We start from the raw sequence: 16661 nt of genomic DNA on the forward strand, positions 1-16661 counted from the left end.
TCAGAAAAAAAGCAAACCCTGATCCATCTACAAACCTCGGTCTCGGTTCGGTTGAAATGAATTCTGGTGCTGTTTCAAAGCACATGTGAACTCTAAGCAGACTCTCCAAAAGTAGGAAGCAGACTACAGCGCAGGGCATTTTGGGTAAATAGAGCCAAAACAAACACAGCGCCAACGGGAGAAATGGATCCAAAAAGACAAAACCCCCAAAAAGTCTTTGTTTACATTTTGTGAAGAAGGAAGTTGCGCTCTTGTCTTCTTCAGAGGTTTTCATGTCTTTTCCTTCAGTGGTTCTTGGTACAGCGCCACCACATGTGAGAAGAGGAACATGTAGCTGAAAGGGTTTGATCAGTTTGACACAGTACAGTGTGAAAGAGAACCGCACCAGCTGAAAACATAAAAAAATTTTACAATTTTGGTCCCCAATTGAATCAGATCTACTGGACTATCACTCTTTCACATTTTGTTGCCTTAAAGCGATATGAGAGGTTGGACCAAATCATTGCAATTTAAGTTGCAAAAAGATTAACCCTGCTTTAATCTTCTCCACAGCTTTACCCAGGACTTGTTTGTTGACTGTTTCTGGTTGTAGAATGACAAAATGGTGAAAACTTTAACCTGAATACACAGTTTTTCAAGGGCTGCACAGTGGTCCAGTTGGTAGAGCTGTTGCCTTGCAGCAAGAAGGTTCTGGGTTCGATTCCCGGCCCCGGTCTTTCTGCATGGAGTTTGCATGTTCTCCCTGTGCATGTGTGGGTTTTCTCCGGGTACTCCGGTTTCCTCCCACAGTCCAAAAACATGACTGTCAGGTTAATTGGCTTCTCCAAATTTCCCCTAGGTGTGTGTGTGTGTGTGCGTGTGTGTGTGTGTGTGTGCGCGCGCGTGCATGGTTGTTTGTCCTGTGTGTCTCTGTGTTGCCCTGCGACAGACTGGCGACCTGTCCAGTGTGACCCCGCCTCTCGCCCGGAACGTTAGCTGGAGATGGGCACCAGCACCTCCTGACCCCACTGAGGGAAAAGGGTGTAAGAAAATGGATGGATGGACACAGTTTTTCAAGGCTCTGCACGTAAAGTTCTCTTTGAATCTTTTATTAATGGACAAAAAATTCCATCCAATATTCCTAGAAACGACTTAATGAATCCATGAAAATGGATGAATGTAATTTTCTCTTCCCAAGCTTCTGTCATGGATGAAACCTTTGCTCATTTTCATGCGTCTCCTGACCTCAGCTTACCCTAATCACCCGGCCATGCAGCGACCACATGTAGCGACGACGCATTTTCTAATATGATTCTTTCCAGCCAAATGCATACTCCCCGACCACAGCTACTCATTTGTCCCCTGTTTGATATTAGATCAAGTCGAGCTCAATGTGATGAGCTATTTGATGGGGATACAAAATTGTCTGCCTCGTCCATTCCCCAGCTTGGCCAGTTCCTAGCAACCAACGAGATTAGACTGTCTGTTTCTGTGTGGTTTGGAAAGAACCGGAGTGCAGGCAGATACTGTAATCACATTATACAGATCTAATGCATGCATGCAAGCACACCAGATAAACACATATGTGCCTGTGAGTACACACACACACCTACAAACACACACTCTCTCACCCACAGTCAACAATTTAAAACCTGATGTGGAAATAGTAAAAATAAATCCTCCCCGTTTCTGTTTCTTTTTATTTTATTGTGGAATGGATGTTTAAGATCCTTAAAAATGAGGAGAAGTGAGTGAAAAATGAAACTCCAGGCTAAGTAAGCGCTCAGTCATTTGTTTGATCAGCAGCGCTATCAAACAGACACCTTATCGCAGATCGTATTGTTCAAGCAGGGAGAACATCCAGGACCAACAAGAGGAGAAACTGCACAATGCATAACAGCATGGAGGCAGCCAGGCATGAAACACATGATTGATGGATGGGACTGATGCAAAATGGACCAATCTGCGACAACGTGTAATTACTGTATGACAGAGGACAGATTTACATTCATGGTTCTGTGAAGAAGTTTGAAACCAGTTCCTTTTTCTTCACATTCTGCTTATAAGAGGCTGGAATGTCTCATAACCCTGAAGTGAACCAGGTCAGTGGTTTCTGAAGGCATATCGTGATGTTTCTTTGTCGTGATGTTTCTTTGGATTTTCGCTGCTTTTTCCAACCATTTTCCAGCTCTGTTCTTGAACCTAACTTTGACAGTTTAATGTGTTGTCGGATTCATTGAGAACAAGAAGAGGAATACTATTAAACTATCAAACTATTCAGTGACATTCATTCAAGAATGCCTTCTTTCAAACCACTTTTCCAGCTAATGGTTGTCCTGTTGACAGAGACTCTTCAGCCCAGCTGAGTTATAGATCTCTGCATTTGGTTGTACAGGGTTTTATTTGGAGGTATGAGAGTAAAGGGGGCTGAATGCAACAAGTTTTCCATGTTTTTTTTGTTTTGTGAAATTCCATGTATAATATTCACTTCTCAACTAAGCACCGTTCTGCATCACATGATGGAGTATTGGGGCGATATAAAAAAAAGTTACAAATAAACTTATGAGAATAAACTCAAAATATGAAAATAAGAAAATAATATGAGAATACAGTTATAGTATCACAAGTATAAAGTCAATATCACAAAAATAAAGTCCTACAAGAGTAGTGAAATAATGCGAGAATAAAGTCTTATGCATAAAGGTCATAATATGAGAATATTTGGACAAAAATAAAGTCAAAATTATACAAGAATAGTCATAAGAATATGAAAATAGTCATATTTCAAGAATAAAGTCATGACTATTCTCGTTATACTGCAACTTTTTTCTCGTATTATTTCAACTTTATTCTTGTGATATTATGACTTTGTTCTCATAATTTTATGACTTTATGGTCTTACTTTATTTTTTTTATTTTCTTATCATGGGTCCTGATACTGCATCGTATTATCGTATCTAATCATTCGGTTTAAAGGACATTAGTTACTAGTGTGGGACTCTCTACCTGTCCATGGTGTACCGTACCTTTCACCACTGATAACCAGAGATAGGCACCCTGCTGTGCCCCTGAAAGGACTAAAACATGGAAGCAAAAACCAAATAAATGAGTGCTAACTGTGTGAACACTTTTGCACAGTACTGTACGTACACTGCGGTACAAAGCAAGAATGACGCATTTTGAAGCGGATCTATTTGGCCCCCTGCTCTGAAAACAGACGTGATGTTTTTGTGGATGTTTTCTGACACGCGGCGCTCTCCAGAGGCAGGTATTACCATGCTGCAGTGATTCAGCCAACAGGCATGTCATGTAAACCCAACCGTCAGCTTTCTGAACACACATAACTGCTCCCTTGATCTCAGAAAACCTGGAAGAGATGTGCATCATCCCTTTAGCAACAGCTTAAGCACAAAACATATAAAGCTGTGAGAACAAGGAAGCCGTCAGAGTAATATTTGGCGATAAGCGCTCTGCCGTTGCTTGATATTTGCTCTTTGTTCTGCTATCAGTGACACTCTTCGTCGTCAGGTGCTTCGCAGGCGAAGCCCAGCGTGGATCAGAAGGGAAGATTAAGCAGCATTCAGGCAGCGCTCCATCACTCAAGCCTGACTGTCTTCTTTGCGTTCTGTAACGTTTGTTTTCATGCAAAATGCATCTTCCTAGTGGAACACAGGCTATCACCAACCGCAGATCTCGCCATAATGTCACACAATCAGACCTGCTGAACAGTTTCTTATCCATTGTACAGAGGTGATTTATTATTGACAGCCTTTGACATCACAAAGTAGAGCAGTGAAATTCAGCACTGGATTAGTAGGCCTTTTTGTTGTTTATAGGCTGTAGTCCCAGTTTTCATCTCTATTCAGTATTTTAAAGAAGGAATCTTATTTAGCAACTCTCGACTCTTATTTTGACCTGTGATATGTAGGGCTGAAACAATTGATCGGCTAAATTGTGAATAATCGATAACTGAAATAATCCTCAACTAATTTCGTAATTGGTTATTGATTAATAGAATACAGACTCCAAAAAGATCATTTGCTGAAAGAATAACACACTCAGAGCAGTAATTAATGGCTGCACAGTGGCACAGTTGGTAGAGCTGTTGCCTTGCAGCAAGAAGGTTCTAGTTTCAATCCTCAGTCTGGGGTGTTTCTCCATGGAGTTTGCATGTTCTCATGGTGGGTTCTCTCTCTGGGTACTCCGGTTTCCTGCCACAGTCCAAAAACATGACTGTTAGGTTAATTGGCCTTTCCAAATTGTCCCTAGGTGTGAGTGTGTGTGTATAGTTGTGTGTCCTGTCTGTCTCTGTGTTGCCCTGCGACAGACTAGCGACCTGTCCAGGGTGACCCCGCCTCTCACCCGGAACGTTAGATGGAGAGGCACCAGCAACTTGGGCAGAAATGTACTCCTCTCTTTTTGTTCTATCTACAACAGCCCTAATATGCCATCGTACAAAAAACCCTAAAACTCAGAAGATTTTTTTTTTGTAGCGTTAACAGTAAGAATTTATAAAGCTGTTGTAAGCTGTAATGAGAATACAAAATTCAGCTTGTCTCTTCACTACAAAAGGTGACATCTCTGCTTGTGTGTGTATGTGTGCGTGTCTGTGTGCAGCATTTCATTTCTTATCTTGAAGGCCTTTCTACCTTTTATTCTGTTGTCACTTCCCTCGACAGAATTTCACATCACGAGGGGAAAAGCAACAGCAGCAAGCCCTCGTCCCCCTGTCTAATTCACTGGGCTGCTGCTGTGAACGTACAGAAGGGTGGAGAAGATAACTTCTCTCGGGGGAGGCTGCCAGCCTCAACTTTTGATCAGCACCTCCCTTCATCTTTGTTGCCTCTCGAATGTGTGAATAGAAAATGCAGGCAAAGTTTGGCCCAAAAGCTAAACAGTTTTTAATCTCTCTCTTGCCAAGAATGTAACTTTGGGTAAACTCTGTGGATAATGGATTTTCTGCCTCCACAATAAAGCGAATTTGCTCAGTGGATGACAACTGTATCACAGGGCTGCAATGCAGACTGTGGTCTTCAGAGTTAGATTGCTTACCTGGAATCCAGGCGACAACCTGGCAGCTCGATATTACTGGAGGAGAATCAATCTATTAAATTATTCAGAGGTGAATGAAAGACAGAAAAGATGTTTTGTGTTTCCAATCTTTGACGTTTCTTTTTCTATGATGCCAAAAGTTCAGCCTTCACCTGTTCACATGTTGGGTTCAAAATGATTCTTCTATTATATTTCTGCATGACAGATTAGATCTAAATATTTAATTTGGAAACTAAATATTTAGATCAGAACTAAATGTATAGTTTGGAGGTAATATTTAGTTTCCAAACTAAAGCAAACTAAATATTTAAACATTTTTGAACTAAATATTTAATTTGGAAGCTGAATATTTAATTCTGATCTAAATCTTTTAGTTTGGAAGCTGAATATTTAAAAGTAAGGACACTAAATATTTAGCTTTGAAGCCAAATATTTAGATTAGAGTTAAATATTTAGATTCAGAATGTAATATTTAGTTTGTAGAATAAATATTTAGCTTTGACAGGCATATGATAGGCTAACTAACCCAAATTATTGCTGTGAATATTTGGCTGTACATTTACAAACAATTCTTTGCCTATAGTAAACGGCAAATAATTGACCAAAACACGGTGAATTGTGACAATTTCAGACTTTCAGAGCCACAAAAATTCTATAAATCAAGAATCTGATTATCAGTAGATTTTGAAGCGGAAGACTTTAAGCATGTCGGACTTTTCTATTAAAGAGTTATCAAACAGAAATGTATTGAGCTACAGTGCAACATATTGAGGCAATAAATATTTATGTTGAGAATAAACTTTAATTTATGTTTATATATTTTTTGCTTTTGTAAGTTTAGTGAGGTCAAATAGTTACTTTAAATGGCTTTCACACTATCCAGAGAATAAATGTGGCATTGTATAGGAACATAATTCTTCAGTGTGTAACAGTCAGATCAAAATTAATCGTTTTTTTTTTTTATTGTTCATTTAGTCTGTAAAAGCTGCCTGAGCACAAGCTGATGTCAAGGCTAACACAAATGAGGCAGGGATGTCATGGAAGCAGTTAATGGTATTCACTCCATGCATTGGTGGATTTAACACCAAGATAATTCAGTCTTGTTTAATGGTGCAAAAACGCCTCTCCTCCATGATTATCATGTCACCAAAGCCTGGAGTCATGTTCAGTCTTTATTTTGGGTTGTTTTGATGGAGCTCAAACCTGCCATTTATCAATGCTCTCCATGGATTTTTGCTGCAGGCTATTTAGTATAAAGGTCAGCTCATTATGAATCTGGATGGGGGTTGATTCAGATATCAATTATTTGGAGAGGAAGCATACCTCAGAAAACACCTTCAAAATAAATCGAATGACATACTGCAAATGCAATTTCCTCTCTTGGATTTGAAAAAGAATCCATTCATGAGGTTTCTCTAGAAATCACTGCTGCCTTTGTAGCATCCTTCTCCTTTCATTGACCTTAGCTGCCAGGATGTCTAATTACTCGTTTTAGGTTGAAGTATTTGAGATATTACATCCACTTTTAGTCATGAAATAAAATGCTCAGCTATAATTTGGCCCCTCCGGTCCTGGAGATGAACTCGGCTGATGTGAAAAGCTCTGCAGGGCAGCAGCCAACTGCTGTGGATAAAAGCAAAGACAGGGAAGATCAGGGCATCGCCGGAGGGCACGGGAGTGATCATGAAAGAGTTTGCACAAACTAAAATCCTTAAATGATCTCCACTTAGACCTGCTGAGACAGTTAATAACATAATTATTAGCAGTTTAGACTAAATAAGAAAAACAGAGCAGGTGTTTTATTCCACAGAGATAAACACATTTTCATCAGTCAGAGCTGACTAGTCCTGTTATTATGAATATAGTACAAATGTTAGCATAACAAATGGAAGTTTGGAATATATTAGCCAACAATTCTTGCACTAAATACTGCACTCAACATATTTCATATCGCCATGACTGTATGTTTGCATTATATTGTGCAGACAGGAACCGTGTAACTACTTGTATGTATATCTTATACCAATCAAATATTTAGCATTGCAGCTTGTAAAATACAGTGTTTGTATAGTGTGTTACCTTTAACCTCCACTAAATATTGTGTTAGCATATCATGTTAGCATTAGCTTCTGCTAAATATCATGTTAGCATATCACTCTGGTAAATACTGTGCAGCGCTTAAGCATTAGCGTAATTAATGTTTATGATTAGGGCTTCAGTGTTAGCACAGGTAACTTTTTAGCAAGGGGTGCCCATTGCTGTTCTGTGGTTTAGTTATGAACAGTTAAATCGTACATTCCGCTAAAAGCAGGAAGAGATCAGTCTAAAGAAGTAGATTTATCATGGCAAATCATTATTAAAGCTGTAAATATTGCATTCTGAGGGTTTTTTCAGTAGGAAGTTTGTTTTGTTTACCCACTGACCTACTTTTGTGTTGCTGCTCTGTGTTCAGTATAATTAGTAAAATATTGGAACCCTGTTCGAGTACGCCTGCTCTATTATTGGAAGAAATTCTCATAATGATTCTTTGATTATTTAGAATAAACTCTCATAGAGTTTGGAGAGTTTATTGATTTAAACTGGAGTTTGTTTTAAGACAATAATTCCTTAATATTGATGAAAAAGTACACTGGCGGATTATTTTACTTATGGGAAAATGTCGTTACAAGTGAAATAATCTGAGTGAAGCTAGTACCTTTTCATCAATGTTAACGAATTACTGACTTAAAACAAGCTACTGTATTTTGCTGAAAAAATACTTGTAACTTAGTTTTGTTATTTCAAGTGTATTCAGATATTTGTACTAGAAATTAGACCAAAAATACTTGATAAAATTTTGTATTTTTGCAGCGTATTTTCTGTTTTCCAAGATGAAGATTGCTCTTACTGTCTATCCACTGCAGACAAGATACTCACCACTCATAGCTACTTTAGACTACACTGACTTTTAGCTCAGTGGTTACTATTTAAATATTTTATTCATTTTCCTTTTTCCTCATCTTGTTCCATAGATGTCTTTACCTCTTGACAGCAACACTTCCTGTCCTTGACACAGCACAGCCTAATCCTAGTAGCAGTTAGCTCCTCAGCTGGTGTCAAAGACGGACAGTTTTACAAACAGCAGGAGAGGAGTGTGTCACATTGAGTACAGATTTTAGGTTTTCATTCTACTGATATTTTCAGTCAGTGTACCAAAGAGGCCTTTGCTGATTTAGTAAAAACACTCCCAACCCAAGCTGTGTGCGTGAAAAATACAAATTAGACTGCTAATGAGGCTAATTCACTGGACCAGCTAGCAATGACTGTATTTACCAATCCAAGATTTTTTTTTCCCCAGCTCTTTCAGATACAGTCCTTTTTAGTCGCCCAATAAATTCCCAGATCAGAAAGCATCCAAACAGAGAATTCATGTGTTTTAAACGGTGGCGTGTAGCTAAAGAGGAAGGTGTGAATCAGAGTGCGTTACACTTCACTGGCCTTCATGATTAAAATAACCACGACCTCTGTTCCTGTCACCTCCACTAATCTGTAAAGCTACCATCAGGTTAATGGACGGAGTGTTCTTAAAATCACATTGGAATTATGTGTGAAATCCTGCATGACTCACATGTTTGTGTTCACTTTATTTTGTTTTGTGAAGGAAGTTACAAAAGAAATGAAGTACGGGGACTGAAACATGTCAAATCTTCCGTGTAAATGCAATGGATTTATTTTAAGAGCAACTTTAAAAGGTTGACACTGCCAGCAGGAAATTCACAAGCTACATGGTATGAATACGGTGAAGGAACCTGTATGCAAGTCGCTGCACTAAATGTGTGCAAACCTAAATTTGTGTGTCCTTGTAATTATACATCTACATCAAAAATATCTCCACCAACAAATGGCATTTCTATGCATTAGTGCATTTTGTCTATTCTGAAATAAAATGTTTTGCATGTCTTTAGATAATAATGATCTTCTAATGTATGCTTAATTAAATTACAATCAAGGCAAGTTTTCTTTGCATTCTAATTTGAGCAGTTTCCATCATTTCAAAGAAACAAATACCTTCAGCTGAAAACGGGAAATCATGTTGAGGGCAAAGATGAAGAATAAAAAGTGACCCGGAATCATTCTGGGGTTTTTTTCCTGATGTTTTCATAATGTTTTTGTAAATATTTTTCTAATCAAAGGTCATATATCTTGCACTGAAAGGATTTATTTACAACCTGTAATGCAAAAAAGTTTTATTTGATGTGTGAAAGCTGCTGTACTGTTCTTACTTTGTAGAAGGCAGAGGTTTTTCTTTGTCTTGATAAAACGGGCAAAGCCTGCTTTAACTTTTTACCATTTTCTACAGATTTACTGTTGTATAAAACCTCTTCTGTACAAAAGTAGAACATGAAACGTGAATATAAATGTTGAAAATGGCTATAGACATGGGTGCCGTATGTAAAGTTATAAAGTCAAACATTAAAAATGTCAGTTTCAAACTATATATTTAGTCAGCAAGCTAAATATTCAGTTTAGAGCCAAATATTTTCGCTTCAAAATAAATATTTAACTTATTAACTAAATATTTAGTTGGTCCTAAACCTGGAAACGGGCTCTGTGGTTTGAAAAATTTAAATGAGTACAAAACATAGTTTTCAGCTTAATATTTTGTTCACAAACTGAAAACGTAGCTTCAAGCTAAATATTTTCTTGATAACTAATTTAGTTTGGAGACAAATATTTAAATTGTAACTTAAATGTTTAACTACACATTTAGTTAGTCTGAAGCTAAAACCAGGCTCTGGTTTGAAAAATGTTAAGTGAAGAAAAATATCCTCTAAACTGCAGAATTTAAAGTTGTATTAGTAAAAATGCATTTTAATTTTTATTTTTAACACTCCTTTGAAATTAAAGTCTGTTCTTTCTGGAAGCAGTACGAGTAATTACCTAAATAAATTAGTATTTTTTATTTTTATTTTTTTTAGCTTACAGAGAGACAGTTTTTATCTGGATTTATGAATTGAAGATTGATTGAATTAAACCATTGACTTCTGTTGATCATTTAAAGTTATTAAAAGTTTTCTAAAGTGCTGATATAACTCTGATGTGGTCAGCAGCACTTGGTAAATTAAACATCTTGTCTTCACAGTTCAGCTGATTGTGAGTCTCTCCAAAGACGTTAAGATGTTCATTGGTTCACCATGTTTGAATCCTCATTAACAGTGTGTGCAGTCATCGGCTCTGGAACTAAAGCGTTGTCTGGTTGGGAGAAGTTTTTCTCGTGTTTCAGTAAATTACAGCTTTGTGCCATTAACAGATTACCTTGCGGAGGCGGCGCAGGTCAGAACCCTCGTCTCTCTTTCATCAAACAACAAATCGGTTTGGTGCTAAAAGGCGAAGCAAATCTTTTCCGGAACCTGTCACCCCTCATGAGAGATTTCTGCTTCGTTGCGAGGCACAAAATGGCACGCTGAAACAAAGCATGCAATCTAATTGTTCATTCAAGCACTGCAGAGTGCTGACAAATTAACACTTGGGCAATTTGTTCGTTTGACTGGTGTACAGTAACACAACCTGCTTTGTGGAAGTTCTTTGTGCTTTCTGAGCCACTGTCAGATTCAAGCAGTTTATGTAGGATTGACGTTTTTACCGTAAAAACATCCAAAACAAATATTTGCGATTTACTGGGACACAGATAAATATGCATGAATGCTAACGAGTGCCTAAAGTTGTCCTGTGAATGAATTTTATGGGTTTGATATTCTGTGAGGGTCAGATGAAGGTAACTTATCATTTTTGTGTTGATCAGAAGAAATCAGTGTCCTCTAGACAACGGTGGGGTCACGACCCCTGTTATTTGGCAGGGATTCGGATTAGAGTGTCTGGTTCTTCATAGATAAAAGGTCAAATACAAGTGACGCTCGGACGAGACCCGGACACTTCCCTAGTGAAATGTTGCTGGTTGAAATCTAATGGGCCCTGAAGCTGGACTGGAAGATGAATAGATACTGGGATAAATAAAGTTATATTTATTCTCTATATTCATCCATCTATTTAGCCATCCATCTACTGAGCCAACCTTTCGTCCGTCTGTTGTCTCCTACATCCATTGATCTATCCATCCATTGACTCATTGACCAAACCATCCGTCCATACATGGAGCCATCCTTTTATGGTTCAATGTATGGATGTTTTCCTAGTTTTAACGGGGCATTAACACCTTCAGTCCGTTTTAATCGATTTGCCTAGAAAGTCCGGTTTGTTTGCGGAAGTGTGAATGCTTAATCAAACTCTGAAAAATGCTAAAACTAATCTGCCTACAAACCTATGCTCGGCAGGGTATTCTGGGTAAATACAACCAAAACAATGGGGCTACTCTAATGGTAGCAGAAGAAATCACTCCACAAAAACAAAGAGAAATCCTACAATCTGACGACACACCATTTTTGTTAACATTGTGTGAACAAGGAAGTTACCCTCATGTCTTATTCAGAGGCTTTCTTGTCTTTTTCCTCAGTGGATCTTGGAAGAGCGCCACCACAGGCGAGGCGGGGAACAGGTTTTTCAATTAGTTTGGTTGGTTTGACTCAGTGAAGTGTGAAAGCGAACCGCAGCAGCTGAAAGTGTAACAAATGTTGCGGCTTTGATCCCCAATCAAACCGAGTCTACTTGGACTGTCAGGTGTGAAAACGGCTGAGTTACTTTCACTGATAAACCAAAAGATTTGATGTGATGACCTACTTTCACAAAATTAATTTTTCTTAGAACAGCTTCTGCAGTTTGATTTCTAAATGGTCTAATTGCCCATCAGTCCTATCTGAAAATAAAGACTGGTAGTAATTTTCCCAGACTGTGCTCATTATGTCCTCTTCTCACACCAGCCTCTGAGCTGACTGGATTTTCTCATTTGCTTTAGAATAAAAACCTACATTTCCCTCTGCCACCATCAAGCCAATAATTAGATTGTAATGTGTTTGTCCCTGTACAGAGAAAGTCCTTGTTTTCAAACAGAAACATGGACGGGGAGGTGACCAGTCGGTCAGCAGCACTCAGTGCCGGTTTGGCCTGAAGGGGAGTAATAGAGCCAGTGCAGTGCGACTCGTAGCTCTGACAGGAGCCATCAGTCAGAAACGCTGCTGTTCCTGTCGGCCGTGTCTCTGTCATCGGCTCTATTAACACTACACACACTCACACACACACACACACACGCATACAGACAGCAGATCATAAAGGCCCTCTGACACCAACAACATGCTGCTCGTCACATCAGCTGTCACAACGCTTTACAGGCTGCTTGGAACCAAGAGTTTAAATGTTTAAATGTCTTTAAATTTAGCTCACTGCTACAGAACTTGCTTCCCCAAGAAAAGCTGAACGTTTTTCAATGATTAATTAGGATTTAATGATTGATCTGGAGCCTTTAGATGGAGACTGAACTCTGAATAAAGATGTTTGTCTTCTCCTAAAGAGCAGTGATTCCTTTGAATTTTCCTTTCTAATTTCCTTCCTTCCACTTTGTTCCTTTCACCATTTCTGTCTCTTTTCTTTCCCTCATTTCTGAACGATCCTGACTTTTTTCCTTTTTCCAATCGTCCGTTTATTTTCTCTACTTGCTTTGTTTTTTTTTATCAATTTCCTTCCTCTCTTTCTTACTTATGTCTTTCCTTTTTCCTCCTTTCTTTTCCTTTTTTATTTTTTCTTTCCACCTTTCTTTGCTTTTCCATTTTCTTCCTCGTTTCCTTCCTTGCTTCCTTTCCTCTTTATTTCCTTCCCTTTGGCCTTTCTTCCTCATTTCCTCACTTCCTTTCATATCTCTTTCCTTCATTATTATTCCTTAGATTCATCTTGCTTCATTTTCTTTCTCTTTATTTCTTCCTTGTCTTCCTTCCTTATTTCTTACCTTAATTTCTCCCTTTCTTATTTCCATCTTTCCAGTTCTTTCTGTCATCTTTATATCCTCTTTCCTTCCCTCAGTTCTTCATTCCTATTTATTTCCATCGGTCCTTTCTTTCTGTTCGCTTTCTTTTTTTCCTTCCTTCCTCTTGTAGGTTGTATATTTCCCTCAAACATCCCTCCTTACCAGGTTAAGGTAGAAAAAGCTCAGTAGTTTTCCTTTTCCCATCTCTCATCGTTCAAAATAGTTTTTCTGTTCATCTGTTCGTTGGTGACTCTGCGTGGCAGAGCTTCGCCATGAGATTTGCTCAGGTTAATGTGCCTTGAGGTTTGCCCACATGAACGCTCACTCGGTGTGTTTGTGGGTTAATGGATCCTGATGGAAGAAATGGAGTGAACCATTTCAAATCAAATGTCCCTTTTACTTTATAGCTTAATAAACAGCGACAGACGACAGTTAGATTTACACTGAGAGCTCGTAAAAAATGCGGCATCACTTTTACGACGTTATTATAAAACACAATAAATTAAATGTTCCAATGGGGGTCAAACTCAGCCTTTTTGTTTGCAACTGACGTTTAACTTTTCTGTGACCTTTCAGCAGACGTTTCTGTTAGAAAATAAAAATGCCGCTTCAAGTGGAGTCTTCCCCCAGAACACAAATCATTTCACACAGCAGGGGAAAAAAAGCAATATTTTGTTGGAGAAATGATTATGTTGTAAACATTTTAACTCCTCTCACTGGAAAACAGCCAGTTCCTATTATTTTCACGTGGTTACAGACATTGTTCTGTCTTGATTCTGAATTATTGTGTTTCTCTCTGATGTGAAAACGAAAGAATCGTTATGCCAGGAAACGCAAATTTCAAGTCAATTTCCTTTTGAATGACTCATAACCTTGAAATAAAAGACCCGGCTGGAAGTAATTATTACGTTCATTTGTTCCTTCCTTTAGCGGCAGTTATGTTATGATTCACTCTTTTCACTTAAATTGGTTAATTATTGCTTTCAATGCAGTTAAGTAGCTACTTGAACTGAATCAGACCCGGCTTCCACCTTTTCCTGAGTCGCGTAAATTAGGCTGCTGCAAGCAGGAAGTGCAGCTTCACTTTATTATCGTCCTATGAAGTTTGCAGTAGTGTCTTCCTGATGTTCTCACTCTCCATGTAAAACACAGTTATGAGCAAAACATTCATAACCTGCCTAATGGACTCTCGCTGCTGCCCTGAACAAACAGACAAACATGGGCTGGGAATTCGGCTGCAGTGTCTAAAGCAGAGGACATATGCTCTTCTAAATATTTCAGTTTTGTTTTAATTCAATTTCATTTAAAAGGGGTGTGCATACTAATGAAGATTAGCAACAGACGGTGTGATAAAGTTTTCATCCCTTCCCGATTTTCCAGTTTCTTGGATGTTTGTCACATTTCAGTGTTTCGGAACATCAAAGTAATTTGGATATTAGTCAAACACAACAACGCAGTTATTAAATGAATTTATTATTATTATTATTATTATTATTATTATTATTATTATTATTATTATTATTATTATTATTATTATTAATCAAGAGCTTCTGTGTGAACCTTTCTTCAGTTACTGGTGCTTGAAATCCTTGAAAATTCTTAAAATTAAGTCTTTGTTTCAAATGAGTAAAATGTCATATATAGTTAAGAGTTTCTGATTTCTTGAAAGCCATTGATTGATTTGTATTAAAGTACAATTTAACATTTGATTCAAAAACTATATATATATATATATATATATATATATATATAGAGAGAGAGAGAGAGAGAGAGAGATAGATCATAACAATAAACATAAAAAACAAAACTTCCATATTGTGTTCGAAAAAGAGTCTGAGGCCACAACTTAATAAATCTTCACCCCAATTGTCTCAATTAGATGTTTTCAAGGTTTGGAAAGTGTTTGATTTCTGATTTCTTGAAAGTCATTGATTTGTATTACAGTACAATTTAACATTTGATTCTAGATAAGTTTAGTTGTAAAACATTATTTACAGATAAAACCATATATACTCATATATAGTTAAGAGTTTCCAGACTCCATGAAATGTTTCATTCTGTCTGGAAACAACATAAGTAAATCTTTGTGTTTTTGTGGTTCTGTTTGCGCCTGTGTTGGGCTCAGCTTTTTCCAGGAGCAACATCGATTCACTGGGTTTTAGTGGACTCAGGAGCACTTTAGTCACAAATTAATCTTAATCTTTTAGAGTTGGATGCTTTGGAAGCTAACCAGCTATTGATACAAAGTAAAACTAATGTAGATCTATTTATTTTTGACATTTCTGCAACTTGGTTTAGGAGGACTTAGATTCCACTAAGTGGATTCACTTGCACAAATGAGCAACATCTTTATTTTTCAAATAAAGTTTTGGTAATGATGCTAAACTCTCTCTACTTTATGTAAAACAAAGCCTGAGCCCTGATCCATCCCACATTACACGGCTCAGACTTTAAGGAGGTATAACATGTGGGAGGTGTTTGTATCTGCAAGCACCATCACAGATTCATACAAACTAAAGTTGTTTACAGCTCATATATATTTATAACAAAGTGTGAATGAAACAAACAGAGGGTTTCCGCCCAGTGGCGCGGCGAGTCGTTATTAACCCCCACATCTTTTTAAGGCGGCTGTTAAAATGTTGGAAACAAGAAACATGCAACACAAACAAGATGCAGATCATCCAAAACAGGCATCTACCAACTAGAAATGAGTTGTTACTGTTGAATAGTTCATATTGGGTCAAGCCAAGTTTGAAAAAGCTTTCCAAGCTGTTTTCAACAAAAACATACACGTCTAGATAAGTTTAGATGATAATTCAGCATTGAATGGGATTTGAGAACTCTTGAGCAATCAAGACAAGTTCCATTACGAAACATTGTTGATATTCTGCTAATGTTGATAAAAACACAATTTCACCATTACGACGTTCCCATTAAAAAAAACACATTTAAAATCGGACATGAGTAAGTTTGTTCGCTCTATTAGTGATTAAAAAAACATGCATCCTTCTACCACTTCCTGTCTTCTTCTTCATCTTTTCCACCAGTAGTAGCATCCGGTTGTTGATTATGTGACTCGTGTGACGCAAAAAAAAGTGTTTCCAAAAGACTTTCATTACAGCCAAAACACCACCTCATCCTAGTGCTTAATCTTTTTATGAAGAAATGCTTTTTTAAATCGCTGTGTACAAATTGGAATTGTACAAATTCCAATTTGCACAATTCCAATGGAAACAGAGCTGCTGGTGCTGGAGGAAGTCCAAACCGCCTACATTACACAACGATGCGTTCCATTTGTACTCGGAACTTGGAATTTTAACTTCCCAGTAGGAACAATCAACTGGAATTCGGACTTCCCAATGGGAAAGTGAGCTCAACTCCAACTACCCCCAGTAACGACTTGAAAGGGAGATTTTCTGTAGTCAATATTCCAACACAAGCCATAAAGTCTTCCTTTCAGCATCTAGTTTCTCCTAATGTCTTCTTGTCGTCTCATGTTCTTGCAGCCACACTGGGAACGTTGGAGTTCAGTTTGCAGTACGACCAGGAGAACAACGCGCTTCACTGCAACATCAACAAAGCCAAGGTGAGCCTTCAGCATCTTCATGTTGATCTTTTTGGTGTCCCGAGTGTGAAAGAAATGAATTTTACTGCAATAAAACATGAGTCAGAAAATACAGATTTATATAAACTGATGGTTTTTAGAATATTTTCCAACTGTTTAGATAGCTATTTTCCC

At 37.9% G+C, this 16661-nt stretch overlaps 1 protein-coding gene across 2 annotated transcripts in view; it reads left to right on the forward strand.

Moving 5' to 3' along the window:
* doc2b (double C2-like domains, beta) overlaps nucleotides 1–16661 on the forward strand; it is a 112035-nt gene that overhangs the window by 41519 nt on the left and 53855 nt on the right. For both annotated transcript variants that reach the window (XM_008428512.2, XM_008428516.2), the window contains exon 2: nucleotides 16429–16508. In XM_008428512.2, the coding sequence (XP_008426734.1) occupies nucleotides 16429–16508 (80 nt within the window). The remainder of the gene's footprint in view (nucleotides 1–16428; nucleotides 16509–16661) is intronic.

This window comes from Poecilia reticulata, linkage group LG14 (assembly GCF_000633615.1).
Source record: "Poecilia reticulata strain Guanapo linkage group LG14, Guppy_female_1.0+MT, whole genome shotgun sequence".
NCBI lineage: Eukaryota > Metazoa > Chordata > Actinopteri > Cyprinodontiformes > Poeciliidae > Poecilia > Poecilia reticulata.